General features: G+C 40.4%; 1 protein-coding gene across 3 annotated transcripts in view; it reads right to left on the minus strand.

Moving 5' to 3' along the window:
* Positions 1 to 18,083, minus strand: part of TIAM1 (TIAM Rac1 associated GEF 1) — a 263,548-nt gene that overhangs the window by 85,184 nt on the left and 160,281 nt on the right. For all 3 annotated transcript variants that reach the window (XM_034793594.1, XM_034793574.1, XM_034793584.1), the window contains one exon: positions 13,796 to 14,775. In XM_034793594.1, coding sequence (XP_034649485.1) covers positions 13,796 to 14,764 — 969 coding nt within the window. In that variant the 5' untranslated portion in view covers positions 14,765 to 14,775. The remainder of the gene's footprint in view (positions 1 to 13,795; positions 14,776 to 18,083) is intronic.

The following is an 18,083-nucleotide window of genomic DNA, read 5'->3' on the forward strand; positions in this document are numbered from 1 at the left end:
GGGGAGAGAGGGGAAACAACTTAAATTGTTTACCCTAGACTAAGTTAATGGTGATAACAAGTTTTCAGGAAGGAAAGCATGTGACAGCAAAATCAATGACAATGTCTGGGGAAGCAGTCATCACCCATGAGGCTCAGAGAGGAAAACACTGTTATTGTATATTCACACTTACAACTGAGACTCTCTCTTAGGCATCCTATGATTGCCACTTGACATTTATATAACTAAAGATGTACTTTTCTCGTAGGTGGATATGTATTAAAAATTGTAGCATTCCCACTCCCCGAAAGTAAGGACTCGTTCTTTATAAATGCTACATATCAACAGAGACTTGCGAGTCTGTCTACATGCGCTGTTTAGAAGAATAACTACTTCCTCACCCAATCAGTAAATCCAGTTCTTCTGGTCAGTTTTGATTTCAATACATTCATTAATAAAGTACCTTCTTAGACCCCCAATACTGCAAGCTGCTCTGGACTGTTGTACCCCTTCATCCACACAGCGCTCCACTAACTTAAATGGGACTCCATATGGGTGCAGAGATCCTCCTGCACAGACCAACTTTCCGGGTCAGAATCTTATTTTGTGCTTTTCCATACACCTGTTTTGGAAACCATTAATCTCCTCAGTTCCTTGCAACACAGAGAATAAGGGGATGCTTAGAGAAACATCAGAGCCAGTGCTGCTGAGAAACCACGCATATACAACAGACTGTCACAGACTGATTTTCTCATCTCATCTCAAAATGCAGAAAGGTGCAGGGAAAATACAAATTCTTAATCTAAGTTCCTAAAATTCTATATGGGTCAGACACCACACATGTGAGGGGTAGTCACAGCATTTCCACCAGTTTCACATCTATGCAATTCCAACTCTCTCAGTGGACTTTAAAACTGAAGCATCTCCGTGCTGAATCAGGCTGAAGATATCTTACAGGATACAAATCAGGAGATTTAATAAAGGAACAATGAATACCTTTTGCACTTGGTTGGATTTTTTTTTTTAGAGACGTATGTAACTTTTATAAGTAACTAATTTCTAATTTGACATAGACCATTGTGTAGCACAAGTTAAAAAAAAATCACTTGAGTTTTTAAGCATATTCTAATTTTAGGAAAACAAAGTTAATTGTTTGATTCAAGTAATGATTTAACAGACATTTAGATTTCTAGTAATCTTTTTATTCATGCTATGTAGTATGTATAAAGTTAATTCTAAATATATTGCTTCTCTAATTTTTATTCAAAACATACAAAATAATGTGTGTTTGTTTTTAAATAAAGTCTCACTAAAACAGACCCATCAATGCAGGGGAGTAATGGAAATATGATTTGTCCTCTTGGCAACATTTATAAAAATTGTGCTTGATATTCTGTTTGCCAGACCATGAGAATTCTCTGAAAAAGAGGCATAATCGTAGTAGTTGAAGCACAGAACTGAAACCCAGGAACTCCTAAGTTCTAATCCTAGCTCTGACACAGATTCATAGTGTGTCCTTGAGCAAGTCACATAAAAGATCTGCCTTGGTTCCCATATCTGTAAATGGGGTTAATACCACATGCCTCTCAGGAATGTTGTACCGGTTAGCTGATGTTTGTAAAACACTTGACAAGATGAGAAGCTCTGCATAACTACATTATCTACACTCAGAAGTATTGTACAACAATCATTATAACCATGCAGTGATCCATGGAATAGACTAGATGGTTCAAAAAGCTTCCTTACAACTCAATGATTTTAGGATTCTACCCTGTCCTCAATATCTCCTCATCAACACCCCAAGATCTTCTAAAAAACTGAGGTCTACATTACCACTTACTTTGGTATAACTTACATTGCTCAGGAGTATAAATAAACTACCCCCATGAGCGACGTAACTTACATCGACCTAAGTGCCGGTGTGGACAGCGCTATGTTGGTGGGAGCGCTTCTCCCACCGACATAGCTACCACCTCTCATGGAGATGGATTTATTATGTCGACAGGAGAGCTCTCTCCTGCCAGCACACAGCGTCTTCACCAGACATAGTGCAGCTGCACTGATGTAGCGTATTTAGTGTAGACTAGCCTTGAGATTCTGGCCCTGCAGGGGGATTAGAATCCGAATACATAAAAGGGAGAATAGATCAAAACTTGTTGCCAGTTGATATTCATCCAGTACTGTTCGCCTTTAGGAATTAGAATGTCACATTTAGTGAGATGAGTATCTTAAACGGTCTGCTGTATAAATGGTCTATAGGTTAGTAAGGTTAAGAGCATTCATCAGACAGGTTTTTGCCTTCGGGCCTTATACTGTACTGTCTGCTGGTTCTCATCAGAGGGTTATAATCAGTTTGAGAGTGTCACATGAAATTTTCTAATGACACCTTGAAATATTATAATCTGCACACTGATAGGGTCTCAATTAAAGAGTTCAGCAGAAAGTCAGAAAGTCACCGAGGGTTATTATGCATTTTCGGGGAGGGGAAGAGGGGGAGAATTAGAGACTGAACGTGTTGTCCGCTGTATCAAGTGGAGAAAGACAGATGGGTTTTGATTAAGGAATAATAGAAAAAATGTCAAATTTGGGTGACTGAAGTTAGGCACCAAACTAACATTTTGGCTGGATTTTCAAAGGTGGTGAGCACCCATGGCTCCAACTGATCAGATCATCTAATACAGATAATATAACTTTAGGCACCCACGTTTCAAATTTTTGGCCAAGAATGTGGTGACTGCTGTGCATTACACAGATTAAGGGACAGTCCTGTATGCTTCTATTAAAGAATACTCAACATTTCTTTCACAATTGCTCAAACACCAGCCTAACACCCAGGATTATAGTGACACTAATGTCCTCTTAAAGGGAGACTATCAGAGTTCTGGATCTGTTACAGGAAGGGCCAGGGAGGCATTCTAATATCACAGGTTAGCACTTAAGGCACAAAAGCACATTTCATTCCTGGGTAAAAGGAATTACCAGGGAACAGGTTTGGAATTGACAGGTTACGACGTACACTGTATAGGGATTTTATGTTCTCTCTGGAATTCATGTCTCCAGCTCACAGGGGAGGGATAGTTCAGTGGTTTGAGCATTAGCCTGCTAAACCCAGGGTTGTGAGTTCAATCCTTGAGGGGGCCATTTAGGGATTTAGGGCAAAGATCTGTCTGGGGATTAGTCCTGCTTAGAGCAGGGGGTTGGACTAGATGACCTCCTGAGGTCCCTTCCAACCCTGATAGTCTATGAGACTAGATTCTTCGTAATTGAGAAAAAAAAAAAAAAAAAAAAACCACCACTGCACTTAGGGCCTGATCCAGCAAAGTGTTGACCACATTTCCAAAGGTAGGAGGTGTCTGATGAGAACAATGCATGTGCTTTTGGAGCCTATGGTTTTTTGCTGTTTTAACAGAGTATAATTTGCCACGGGCAAATTTATTCTAGAACTCCACAGAAATACCACTATAGGGCTTCTTTTTGTTTCTTTTGGAGTTTGTTTAGGTTCTGACTAAAATCCTTGTCTAAAATCTTCTAAAATGCAGGAATGACACCTGATAGTTTATTCTTTGCCAGGGAAATCCCCAATTTAAGCTCCCAGTCCTGCAACTAGTTCTCTCTAAGCAGATTCAGACCTGCACCCAGGCAGAATCCCAGGGGAACCACATGCAGGAAGTTCATTGGAAGACTTGGGCCAAAATCTGTATTGCCATCCCACCGCCTCTCCACTTTTATTTGCATACCTACAGACCTGGGGCAGAACATCTGCTTTGTCTTAGAGAAAGAGAGCAAGCTATCTCCTTGAAGGCAGAAAGATCAAGGAGCTCAACGGAACGAATGTTCATGTCTTAAATCTCAGAACCAGAAAAGGTTTTAATCCATAAAAAATATGAACCAAACAAATACAGACATCTTTGAGTTTGCCCTTTTGACTACATTTTTGCTATTTGGAGTGTGAGGAGAAAGCAGGAGAATTATTAGCCTATGAACTGAAATCAACAGAATCCAGCAGGAGCAGTGCAGTCATCTAGGATAAAAATAGTACTCTGTTTAGCAAGTCAATAGTTATTAACCTAACATTCCAAGGCTTTTACCAGAACTTCTATGCATCTGCAGATGCAGAGGATGATGGAAGTACTTGCTTACATTCACATCTGAGGATGCATTGGTTTTAAACACCCAGACTGAATTAGAAGAGGCTAAGCAGACTATACAATTGTCTACTAAGGGGGTGGGGTGTGAAGAGATGCATGGCCAGATAGATTCACTACAGAATTTTAAAATCTACAGTTAGATCAAATACCTTTTGCTGTTGTTACCAATGCTGATTGAGACCAGCAAGAAGACTCCTTACCAGAGACAATAATAACCTTCATAAGAGCCCTGCATAATGAAGTGAGAATATCACTGCTTTGTTAAAGACACAGACCAACATCACTGATAAACCAAAACTTAGTGAAAACATTAGCAATCTAGTTATGTAATATTATACATACTAATCAGGTTTCACATAAAGTAAGCTGGGAGCAGAGAGTATGATAGGGCTATTATACAATGTCAAGCAAGCAAGTTTACAAGATATTGTAGTGTCTGTAAACTCATTAGATGCCAAAGATACATTTGATCATACAGCATGGCCACATTTCTTGAAAATCCTTGATTTGTTCAGAAGACATATAAACCTTCATGTTTCAGAGAATAAGTCAACCTCAGACTACTGGGGATTAGTAAAAATCTTTCTAACTGCCTACTGCAAGATTTCTTGCACATTCTTCTGAAGCAGCTGATGTTGGCCCCGTCAAAGACAGGATAGAAGAACCGCTGGTCTGATCCAATATGGCGACTCTTACATCCCTAAACAATTCCTTCTTCACTTGGGCCTGGTCCCTACTACTTCGGACTAAGGTACGCAAATTCAGCTACGTTAATAAAGTACCGGCGTCGACGGCGAGCACTTCCGGGATCGATCCGGGATCGATTTATCGCGTCTTAACCAGAACATCGATTTCCTGCCGCCGGACCCACCGGTAAGTGAAGACGTACCCTTGGATGTGAATCACTCTTTACAAATGAACCAAGTTCAATGGGCGGTGGTTGGAGAGTGTCATTCTTTGAAGAGGCTCCCACCAGAAGTGTCCACTGTCTCCACTCCTCTTTGTGTTTAGCAATAGAACCATTAGCAATTAAAATTCAACAGTACCCTAAAATTGTACATAACTTGTTAGAGACATTAATTTGGCAAGCTCCAGAGAAAGATGTTAAAATGGAATGGACGCCCAATAAAACTGAGAGGTGACCTTATGACCTAATGATAGTCTTCAGTCCAGTGCTAAGGTGTATCATCATCTGGCAACCATGTTGCTTTGCTCAAGCCCCACTGTAGCATAATCCTGCCCTCCAAATTAATAAAAAAATCCATTGTCGAGAAACTTGAGGCATGCAAGCAATCAACACTTCAGAAGATGTGTTTGCCAGGAAACAACTCAAAACCTTTCAGAAACTATGGTAAATTATGGATTTCATTCTTATCTGACTTGAAGAAAATGTTTTAAAACAGCAATAGAGAAACTTGAAGGTATCTCTATGAGTCACCCTCACTGGGAGGAACATAATCTTGAAAGCTAATGGAAAGCAAGCTGCATCAAGCTTATGTTATATAAATTGCTTAAGAGTAAGAGGAACTGTAACATTGACATGAGTGCAATATGGGATCACAACACTGGATAGACCATCTCAACCAAAAATTGGGAGTTGATACTGAAGAATGTTTAGAAGACATATGTAGATCTGTGACATCTACTAGGCTTAAAAGAATTAAATTGGCATCCACAGATCAAACTTGGTAGTGCAAGGCAAAATAAAGGTTTCTTTGTATATGTTCTGTGGAAGTGCCCTATAAAGTACTATAGAATGAGATACTGACAAGCGACATTTGCTTTACACACTGATACAAAATTATTGAGTCTGTTGCCTTTGGACATTCCAGTAGTTTACATATGCTGACATCTAAGAGAAGCTCTGGTTCTTCATTCTTGTGCATCAAATGCTATGTGCTTGTGCAATAGCGCTTCAGAAATTACAAAATTAGAAATTGCAAAATTTGAAAGATGGCATTACAAATCTGATCCTATTGATGCTGTCTGAAATGGTTCAGTAGGATGGCACTTTTTTTCTTTCCTTGAAAGAATCTTTAGATAACTAGATATTAGCCTACTCCTTTAGATTCTTTCCATACCAACAAACACCACTTGTATCTTGACAGGGTTGAGTCACAGTCAGGTGGTTTCTGTCCAGTCTTGGTCATAGCCTGGCAGAGCGGAAAGACGGTAGAATATGGATTCAGTGTAGAGGAGTGGTAGAGCTGATCATCATTAGATTATGGCTGCCTGACGTTACAGCTATAAGTGTTCCCCTCTCTCCCAATTGCCTTGTATACACATTGAATAGAAGGGATAACAAGATATAACCAAGGCCAAGATATAACCAAGGACTCGGCTGGACCTAAATTTTGCAGCAAGCCACCCTGGTTTCTGTTATATGCAAGTGAGGCAAATGAAAACTCTTGAGGCCAGTTCTGCTGAATTAAAAAATGGAGATTTTTATTGAACTAATTATGGAAAGCATAACAGTCAGTACAATATTCCTTGGGATGTTTATTTTTTCAGTCAATTCAATTTATGTTTCACTGCCCCCTCTCCCCCCATTCTCCCCTTTCAGCATGGTGCAGAATTTTGTACTGACAATGCATAACAGCAGGGAAAGGCTTTCAGTGGGGAAGCTGGGTGTTTTGACAGCTGGGTAAGAGACAGTGGGGATTTCTGCCCCAGGAAAGCATAGGAAGTGGTTTGTGTTTTGTGCACCCGCAAAGCAGTTGAGAATGGCAAGCGGACACATATCCTCTTTCCCGGCTCCCCTTGTGGGATGGATTGACCTAGTCTATAAATTGTGGGCAGGGGGACTTGAACTCCTTTTCCTTCCTCAGCAAAAATCGACAGCAACCAGGTGCCTATTGCCGCCAGCCATGTTAAATATGCACATTGGCTGAATATCTCTGGTAAAATGATCAGCAGTGAAATAGTTAATAAGGCTGACATTCAAATTGCTTCCACTCGGCTTCAGCATTCAAGCCCCAGTGCAATAGTTGGAGCAGCTCACATTTGCTACACACTATTGTTTGAGGCTGTTTGCAGACTTGGGAGGATACTGCTCCATCAGGTTAGACTCCGTTCATATGCTGAAGTTTTCCTTTGCAGCTATATGGGCTACAATTTTTCTTGTTTAAAAATGAGAGCATAGATTCTGGAACACACAGTAACAGGACAATAGACTCTTCAATAGCAGATTGGAGCATTACCGTGGGATCTTAGGTACAAGTGGCTTTTTCATGGCTTTCAGCACTGATTTCAGCAAGACACGAGCAAAGGCAGAATAAGACTGTAACCTAGTAAAGTCTGATTCTTGCAATGCTCTGTACATAGGACTACATTACAATGTCTTTCTATACCCTCAAAGACTCATACAGACAGTGCCCTCTTTGCTGTCAATAGCGGCATAGAAAGTCTCCACACCTAGATCTTAGAGTTCTTGAAGACTGTGGCTCTTAACCCTTTTGCTTATGGATGACGTGTTGAACTAGCCCCTCAAAACTCACCTTTCTTACAACCCAATGGTCCACCCAGATGAAGAAAATTCCGCTTGGGAAATAATGCTAAGCATAAAACACAAGGGTATTCTGACCACACTGGAGTTAAATAAACAGTAACATGCTTCATCCAACTCCATGAAGTAAAAACGCGGGGTTAGATTTATTTACTCTAATTAAAAGTCAATTCCTTGAAAATGTCACTGAGGGGGTGGAGGAGAGAAAAAAGAAAAGGAAACTAGAAAAACAAATCAGAATCAAAGCAAGTCATTTGGGAGTTCACCTGAACAATTACATAACTGAACAAGGCAGGAAAATGTCTGCAAAGCTGGATGATAACTAGGTCATAGGATAATACAGTGAAGCATTCTGAAAAGAAAGATTTCAGTGAAGAAACACTCAAGTGGAGAGTGTCACTATTGCAAATTACATCCAGCTAAGTAAGCGCAGTCCCTCAGATGGTCAGCTGTGGCAACTGTCTGTGGTTTTTACATGGGAAGTCCTAGAAACTAGAAGCATACAATATAGCCTATCGAGATTACAATTACTGGGATTGCAAAAGTACTTCAAATATATAAATGTTCGCAGTCCTAGTATTAAAAAAAAATGACAATGGAACTAGATCAGATCGTACTGCTGTTGATTTTCTTTCTACTAACTTTGAACAAAGGGAGAAAAAGAATCCACTAGAATTTTCAAAAGAATATTACAAGGTTTGCCCAAGGATCCAAAAAACTTTCCCCAAGACCCTTCTCGTAGCACACAGGCATATGAGAGTGTGCTTGGAAAGGCCTCTGGCTGTTATTTGCTTTAAAATATCTAAAATGGTCAGACCCAACACATTATATAGTCCCATCCATTCTGAGACTGGTTAGGGATACCTCTGAGACCTTTGTGCAATGGCATTAGGATGAACGAAGAAGCAACTCTGCAGAATGAGAAGTAACCACAGAACTTTACTTACCCAGCATTTAAAATTGCAAGGTACATAGTAGACAGAGAGATGAGAGAAGGCCACTAACTTATACTTCTCTCATACTTCTCCCTTACTGTGTGTCATTAAATTATAACTGTTTTCTGTTCTCCCATTTGACGTCAGCTAAGAATATGTTTGGAATCTTCTTTCTATCTTAAACTAAACTATGAGCTGAAATATACATATCCTTTGTGGAGATGTCTTACACGATTTAATAGAAAATTGTAATCTTTCTACAGTTTTTCTCTTTAACCTGCTATAGAATGTAATGAAAAATTAGATACCTGGCCCAGAATTCTATGGGATGGTACAAAAAACAAACAAACAAAACTATAGGACAGAGATCGTTCTCTAATCAACTGGTTTTATAGTGATTTCTATACAGCCAGATTTAATTCCTATCGAACCCAACTGGTTTCATCCCTATTGCATTCTCCACAACTTTTCCACAGGGATATGGCTTAGGGTCCATTAGCAGAATCCCTGCAGAGACTTAAAAATGTAAACAAAGGTATTTTCAAAAGCGACTAAAAGGTTTTTAACCTGCCAAGACCCAACAAGATTTGGGTTCAGCACTGAGATTTTCAGTGTCCAAAGGGGTTAAAGAGGGATATTTGTTCACTCTCTTCCTATTTAATTTTATAACAAACAATGCACTACTGATGTTGAAAGGAGACTTCTTATTCCCTAGAGTCAAGGAATAGCTCAATGCCTACGTAAATGGCCCAGCCTGGGCCAGCAGAGTGTTTGAAACCAGGACATTCAGTGCTAAAAGCATGAGTCTCTACTCCTTGAACTTAAGGACTATGCCATAAACTGGAAGCAGTAACAGATATATAAACCTCTTTGTGGAGCAGTCACAAGAGGACAAGGACCCCTCCTGCTACCCATGTGGCCATAAGTACCTCTTGGATTACTGACCATTAGTTATAATTTTTAAAAATGGAAACAGTCAGTCCATACTCCACATACAGTTTTCAGACAAATGGTGATCACTTGCTGGAAAAAAAAAGACAGCTTAACTTCTTATTGGGGCTTGACTATCTCTCAAGCTATGTCTACACTGGCAATTGAATGACAAATCTTTCGTCTTTCAGAGGTGTTACTCACTCCCCTCCCCCCGCCCCAAAAGACAAAAGTTTTGCTGCGACAAGTGCCAGTGTGAACGGCGTGTTGTCGGCAAGAGTGCTCTGCTGCCAACAACACACCGCTCATTGGGGATAGAAGTTTTTTGTCAGCAGGAGAGCCGACAAACAGCGGCTACACTGCACGATTTTTAGCGGCATGGCTATAGCAAGACAGCCATGTCGCAAAAAGCAGTGTAGTGTAGACGTAGCCTCAGCCTGGAAACTGAGAGCACCCGGGGTCTCATCTGAAAACAAATACCCAATATCAGTGCAGGAAGCTCTGAGGTTTACCAGAGTCTTCAGTAGTCACTGGCTGCCAACCACCATCCCCCACAACATTTATATTTTTCATTCTCAAAAACTTCAGTTGAAACTCGGGGAGGAGGGGGAAGGAGCAAATGGGATATAAGCTGTGTACAATAGCAATTTGCCTTCCTGTAAGCAGAAATGGGTGATAATACCAGCCAAGTAAGCTTTTTCCACCTACATCACATCAGTTCCAAAAGCCCAGTAGGATCCCAGCAGAGCTCTGCTGGAAGTCTTGAGTCAGCAGACCTGAACCTATAATGTTAAGGAAAAATAGAACTGCTGTGTGGGTGCCCCAAAGCCACTTTCTGAATATTAATTGCTTGTACGCATTGAAACTAATTGTCTCTCCAGTGCTGAAAGGTTCTAGCTCCCAATTAAAGAAAAGTGACTCCCACGTTTCAATTTTAAGGTTTGACCTTTTTATTTCTTTTGCTAGAAACTGAAAAAAATTCATTTAATTTGTTTATTCTCTCCTGAAATAAGAGGCAAATAAAGAGATTCTATTCACATTTGACAAAAACATAATTGTTGCCAGGCCTACCAAAAGATCTTGTGACACAAGTGTTATCCTGAAAAATATATATGGCTTTGCTTTTTAAAAAGTGATCTTAGGTGCCTCGGTTGTTTTGAGGTGCTTTAAAGCAATATGATTTTCAGACAACAATGCTCAACACTTTCAGAAAAGCAGGCTCCTTTAAGATGTCTAAGGATGAACACCCCAAAACAGAGTTTCACAAAAATCACCAGCCCCTTTTGAAAACTTGGATCATGTTAAAAATTAAGAGTGAACCTTGCCAATGTACATGCGGTAGGAGATGTGCATGCATAACAATGGCAGAATTCAGCCCTCGTGCTCAGCATCTCCAACTCCTAGTGACCTCTTGGGGAATTTGGGGTATTCACAAGAGCTTCCTGCCAAAGTCTTTCAGGACCTTATGAGTTTGGGCACCGCTATCATAAAAGCAGGTGAGAATGGAAAACCTGCAAGTCTCTGAAAAAGGATTCTCTGAAAAATGTGCTAAGATTTATCCAATTATAATGCAAAAAACCTGACAGAAAGGAGGGTCCAGTGGTTAAGGCACACACTTAGAACTTAGGAAACCTGGGTTCAAGTCCCTACTCCTCCACACGTTTCCTGTGTGACTTTGGACAAATCTCTCAGTCTTGCTGGGCTTCAGTTCCCCACCTGTACTATAAGATTGACAGCACTACCCTATGTTATGGCACTGTGAGGATAAATACATTACAGATTGTGTGTGGCACTCAGATACAATAGTAATGGGGACCATAAAAGGTCCTCAAATTCCTAGTGTTTCCACAATTCTCCTTTCCCTCCATCCCCCCCTCACCAGACTCACCAAGGAAGTAGCTCTTTCATTCTATATTCCATTGCAATTTCCTTTTTGCTGTATTTTATAAATAAAGCAACATATTAAAATCTTTTTCCTGGTCTCACCACAGACAAGTCTGGACTAACAAAGATTATTGCTAAAAATAAACCTTAGCTTTACTGCATGCTGTTGGGGTTAGGGTCCTGGAGGGAATGCCAACCCTTTCGGATTTTTAATTGTTTATTTTAGTTTATTTATTGAAATAATTGCTGCTGAATCTCTTTAGATCAATAGTCTGAAATTGGAAGAGATCTTCTAGTGATACAAGCTACTGACGTGATGTCACAGGCTATGTCCGATGAAATGAGACTCAAATTCATTACTTTCATTAGGTGCCTCAAAGGGATATTCTAATGGCATGATGAACATTGGGGAGAAAAAAATACTTCAGCATTTACTAATTGCATCGCTCTCCTTTTCAAATACACTCTGAAGAGAACTGTAAGGCAGAAGTTGAACCTAACAATTTTCTTTGGAGGAATAGAAAATGCTTTGTTTATTACTCCTAAATGGCAACCTGTTTTTTGTTCCCTGTTGTTGCTTTTTCATCCTGTGCTATCTTTAATAGCCTTGTGGAGAATGTGAAGAGTTTCTGTGATGATACTACAAAAAATGCCTCCAAAAATCTAGAGCTTATTTTGAAGTACAAAGCTTCTGCTGTGAGAAGCTGCAGCAGCTGTTTTAGAACGTCATTTTTATATTTAGAAGCAGTACATCTTCAACTAAGCCAACAACCCACCTCCAGTCACCTTCTGCAAGTTAGTGCCAACCGATGCCCTTCCTTCAGTCACTCAGTTGGGTTTCATTTCACGTTCTAGTGGCCCTCTCATTGACCCATCATGTTAACAGATCCCAACACCTACATTGCAGGATACTGCGACCCGCCTGGCTCATGCTGTCAGATCTAATCTCCCTTGAAGTGGTGTGCTGCCAAAAGCTCAGTTCAGCATCAGGATGCAAATCTGTCGGTCTCCCACACCCATTCAAAGTGCTTTTTTCCCCCCTAGGTCACAAGATGTGAGGAGTGTTCTGTGCTACATACATACTAAAATTAAAACATACAGTAAAATCAGGGTAGTCACCAAAGCATGTCATCTAGAGCAAAGCTTGACCCATTTGGTCAGGCTCTTCTCGGACTGTTCTGTTTCCGTCTACTGGCTCTGCTTCCGATCCAATGGCCACAGACAGCAAATACATAGCAGGGAAGACATTATAGTCAGCCTTCTATTTTGGAGTCGTGCCACCCCTCAAAGAAGGGCCAGCATGCCAAATGCATTCTGCATTCAAATATATTTCACCTGCAATGGCTGCATATGGCACATGCATGGATGCTGCATTACTTCTATTTCTGTAAGGGATACTGTGCTATTATTTACCACATGCAATGTGCTGCTGTATGCAGCACAGGTCAATGCAACGTAACTCAAGCAGCTGTGTCACAGCTAATACAGTGAAAACACAATCCACACAATAAAGAGCCAGACCAAAACTCTGATCCACAGGTTAAAGAAATGGAGTGTGGGGGGACAGTGCACAGTTCTGTATCTTGTACTCTCCCTGGCTTGGGGGAGCTGCGCTTCCTCCACCACCTTCTTCCTTGGCTGGTACAGTGACTATTCCCCCTCCTTTTTCAATCCCTGATAGATGAGTACAAGCAAACTAAGTGCCTGCAGGACTCCCAATCTCTTCCCATTGAAGAGCACTGTTTTCTGAGTGATGTTTTGCAGCGCTTTGAAATTCAGGCATTTAGATCAATGGAAGTAGAGGGGGAGCTTCAATCCAAGGGGCAATTTTGATGGATGGGGGTTGGGGAGGGGCAAGGGTGAATTCTCAGTACTTCCCATCAAGTTGGCGAGGGGCTTGGAAGCAGCATTGGAACATGGAAGGGTGGGATGGACCTCAGGATCCTCTTTTGCTCCTGGCCATTATAGCTAAAGTGTGACATGGGGATGATGCACTTGAGTTCCATGAGAGGAATGGTAAGAGACCAAGCTCTGACCAGATACCCTAAAAGCACCACCAAATAAACAGAATCATTTTCCTATCTCTCTGCAAACTGCAGATTTCTCCTTCCCAGAGAGAAATGACTCGAAGGAGTGGAAAACCCCCCCACCATGATTGAAATGGAGCTGTGAGTTATGAACAGACCATTCATGAAAGTACACCCATTCCTGAAGGCACTTGTTCCACTCCCCCCTTATTTAAAAAGAGGAATATGGAGGGAAACAGAACATACATCCAGCTGCCAGTATACCACAGCCTACTTAAAACATCTGTGACCATGATCTAAATAAAGAACATTGTTTCTGTTTAGCAAATTCATGCACTTAAAAAAGAGTTTCAAAAGTTTAAATGGAATAGAGTAAAACTGCATTACCTGAGCAGTTTTTGCCCTTCGGCCTTGCATGCTGTTGCTGTGGCTGATTTGTAGGTTGGTGGCACCTTCTGAAAGGCAGTGAGATTTCCTACAGGGGAGTGTATTATAATTACTGTAGGAAGGAGTATCCTCTGCTGTAGCTGACACCATCTTATGGTTTCCAATATCTGGAATATCGGACACTAAGTTCCGACAATAAGCCCCAAAGGTGTTTCGTGGGCCTCCATTTATTGTAGCACCTGAGTTTTTTGGAGAATACAAGTCACTCATAGAATTGGCACGTTGGCAGGTGACCAGCTGCTGGGGACTGTTGCTTGCTTCTGTGCCTCGAATCCCCTCACCATCCTTCTCCTCAGCTGAACCTAAGATTTCTTCATTGCTTGTTAAATGTTCTTGGCTGAGGTCAGAGAGCGAAAATTCCAAGCTATCCTCCCGCCAGATATCTGCAGATTTTGAACGCTTTTTCTTGAAGCTTGCAGTTTCCATGAAAGTTGTCCCGTTTGTTGAATATCGATGCTGTCTGCCATCTTCTTCAGCCAAAAATGTAGTGTCATCCCCATAAAGTCTGCTTTCTTCTGTGCCTGGCATGCTCTGCACTGAGGCTGCCGTGAGAACTGTGCTGCTGTCCACGCTAGGAGTAACAGAAGAATCGGTGTGGTAAGAAACAGGCCTTAAGCCCATATCCACTCTGTCCACCCAAATGGGGCTTCCAAAGTCCTCTAAATTGGCTTCTTGATTAAAAGGCTCCAGGCCATTTTCTGCCAGTGACTGGGGGATGCTAGGTGTACTGCTAGATCGGGTGCTCACTTCTGAGTTCCTGTGGATAACCTTCCCTGAAGAAGCATGCCTGGTCCGTCGAGAAGTTTTATTTGAAAGGCGAAGTGAGCGTGATGTGTGCTTCCGTCCCAGGCTGGCGTGCTTGTCTCCATACAATGCATGCTCTACATTTTGGCTTTCCGCGTTTCCCATGGTTTTAAGGTCTGCAAGATTAAAGAACGGGAAATATTAAACTTTCAACTAATATATGTATCAATATATATAATATGCCTGTCAGTAGCGCCCATGGATTCTACAAAGGAAAGAGACTGTTTTTTAAAAGGAATCTAGACCCTCTCATCCAGAAGTAGTGCTAAAAGATACGTCATCATGTATCTATGATCCATGTACATCTGCTGAAACATGTGTTGCAACTAACAAGAATTATTTTGACAGTGATGATCAATAATAAAATGTAATCAGTTTGCAACATCACTTGTGAACTCAAATATAATCCAGTGAAGTTTTCCAAGGTATGAACCCAAGGTCTCAGTTACCCTGGTATAAATCAAGAGTAACTCACTGAATCCAGGGGTTGCATCAATGTAGATCAGAGGAGAATCTGGCTCTGAATGTAGCTTTGAGTGTGAGCCAATTTATAATGAAAGTAAATTGGTAATCTCAGTTTTACACACATCAATTAAATCTATTAAAATCAGTTAATCCTCAATGCAACACTGGCCAATAATGTAAACTGTAAAAATTAAAGTCTCATTTCCATACCAGAATCCCCTCCCACTGAAGCAGGACTCCCTCTCATTTGGCAATATGGAATTGCAGGGTGGTTGCACCCTCCTGATACCTGTTCATGACCCCCTGGGTCAGAACCTATGCTCTACACTAAAAGAACAGAAAATTATGTATATTTCGGTTCCTACCAGAAGATGGTTAAAGGGGAGAGATTCTGTATTTCTACTCTTTGAGCAACATCATATATTATTGAAAAAAAATCTAATGGAGCCACATTTGTAATTATCAACACCACTACTGGCACCCACGGCATCAAAATGCAACTCTGCAGAGGAATACATTCTACAAGCACTGTTCTAAGGAGATCCTCATCGAGGCCCATAACTCATTCTAATGCTTTGTACCAATGATTGAAATTTTTTTAAGCCAATACTTGCACCAGGAAAGAGAAAAATGATCACTAATGTTCCCAGAATCCTGCAAACTGGTGCTTCCAAACCATCCCCTCTCACAGGGAACATGCTCTGGTGTGCTATCAGGGAGTCACAAGGAAAGCAGGTCAATTTCTAGGTCTAACAACCTTGACGAGGTTACTTTATAATAACATTACAGGTGACTTTTCAAAGTCGTACGAAGAGTTGTAGCTACATGACTCCTGCTGACTAAGGGGAAATTTTGCAGCTAAATACCTGCACAATGCTTTAAGAAACAGGGTTGAAGATCCCTAATAAAAGTCTCCAAAAAAATCAGTCCTAGGTGTGTGCTTCATTTCATCTAGGCAAGCTTTAGACCATTATTTTGCCTCAACAATAATTAAATATACCACTGTATTTAGTTTTCTTTGGGTTCTTTTTAGTATGTAAGATACTGTACCACAGTTTTTCAGTATATGTAGAATAAGAAATAACAACAGTAATTCGGATTCCAATGTATAAGTTACATGACAAAAGTATTAAAAAAAAATCATTTAAAAAAAATCTTATTTTGACATGCTGGTAATGAGACTTGTAAAGACATTTGCTGGACATCAAAAACTGAGTTAGGAGTCATATCCACTCAGCATCCTCTCCAAAAATGCTAAAAATTACTTAAACTGGGTTGGAACCAGGCTCCTTGAGACTCACAAGGACAGAACAGATGCATCTTGTAGGAGGTTCTACCAATGCCTCTGTGCAAGGGCTTTTGCAAAAACAGCTAAATTCATTCTTGGTGTAATTCAGCTGATAAGTCCAAGGAAGAATTTGCCCCACACAGCCTATTAATTTCTCATGTAGGCTAGTGTAACTCAGTGAAGTCAATGAAGTTATACCAGCATTACACTGACATAAGTAAGAAAGACCAGAAAGGAACAATTATAGTATTATTGTAACTGGATAATAGCATTGTTTGCAGCATAGATACAAAATTATGAAATAAATAATCTCTGTTTTAAATTAAAAAAGAAAAGTAGCTGTTTTGGCCAGGAGCAGAGTCAAGTATATATTAAAATACAAAATCGTACAAAATTTAATATGAAAATAAAAACACAAACACAAAGAAAATGGCGTACAACTATTTACATATAGACAAAAAACACAATTCTTTAAGAGGGATCACAGAGCAAAGACTTTCTGGTTTTGAGGCAGCTATATTAGACTTGAGAAAAACAGTAAATGGTGTCTAGAAAGCAAGATAATGGGGGGGGGGGGGGGGGGGTTATTCCTAAGGACAGTGGGTTTCTCCATTATAAGCATGTGCCATACTTTATCGAATCAGATGCTCATAGAATGAATATGATTGTGTATATGCATTAACCATCTGAATATACAATATCAGCTACTGCACAGAACCTATTTAACCTCACATAGATTACACAGAAAGGACTGAATCAATACTGATAAATGATCACACTTACAATTCTGCTTTAGGTACTATCAAATACTTGTGGTGGGGTTGTATTTTTTTTTTTTAATTTTATTTTATTTATTTATTTTTGCAAATACTTTGGAAAATGGTCAAAATAGGAGCTAGTATGCTTTTGAGTTTCCCTATACAACTAACTAGATTAATAGTTATGTCACGTTTCAGTTATGACTTGCTAAAAATCTGTGTGGTAGAAAGGGGGATGGGCACTACCTAAAACATTCTGACATCTCTGACATAAATATGACCAAGGGAATTAAACCACACGGAGTGAAATCCCAGACTCACTTAAGTAAATGGCAAAGCTCCCATTGACCTCTATGCAGCCTGAGCCAGACTGTCCCACCTCACAGGGTCCTAGAGCCCAGGCCCCAAACCGAGCAGCTACACCACAATTAACCAGCCCCTTAGCCTGTGCCAGCTGGCACAGGCCAGTTGCGGGTTTTTAATTGCGGTGTAGACAGACCCTATGAGGCTGGGGATTTACCCATGGTTTAGAAAAACAAATGCACTCAGCAAATTTTAGCCCAATGTATGTTAAAATGATAGAGTTATCAACCGCTGAAGAACAGGGTTTATTATTTAAATTGAGTCTTAAGAGTAAGTGTTATTCTAGATTGTTCTGATCTCGTCAGGACAGAACATGAATGTTAGTTACATTATCTTTTGTTTCCAAAACCTTGAAATGCAACTCAGGTAGCAGAAAGGTGCCCTTTGTCTTTGCAGCTTGGGTCTAAACCAGATCTCACTTCTAAGGCTTGTAGAAGGAAATCTCTAGGGGAAAGGTTTTTGCTGCACTGACTTTAAAACGCTTGCTAACAACAATTTCATTTAAAAGGATTTTCACTGGCTGCAGAAGCAGATCTTTACACTGTCATCT

Source organism: Trachemys scripta, chromosome 1 (genome assembly GCF_013100865.1).
Source record: "Trachemys scripta elegans isolate TJP31775 chromosome 1, CAS_Tse_1.0, whole genome shotgun sequence".
Taxonomy (NCBI): Eukaryota; Metazoa; Chordata; order Testudines; family Emydidae; genus Trachemys; species Trachemys scripta.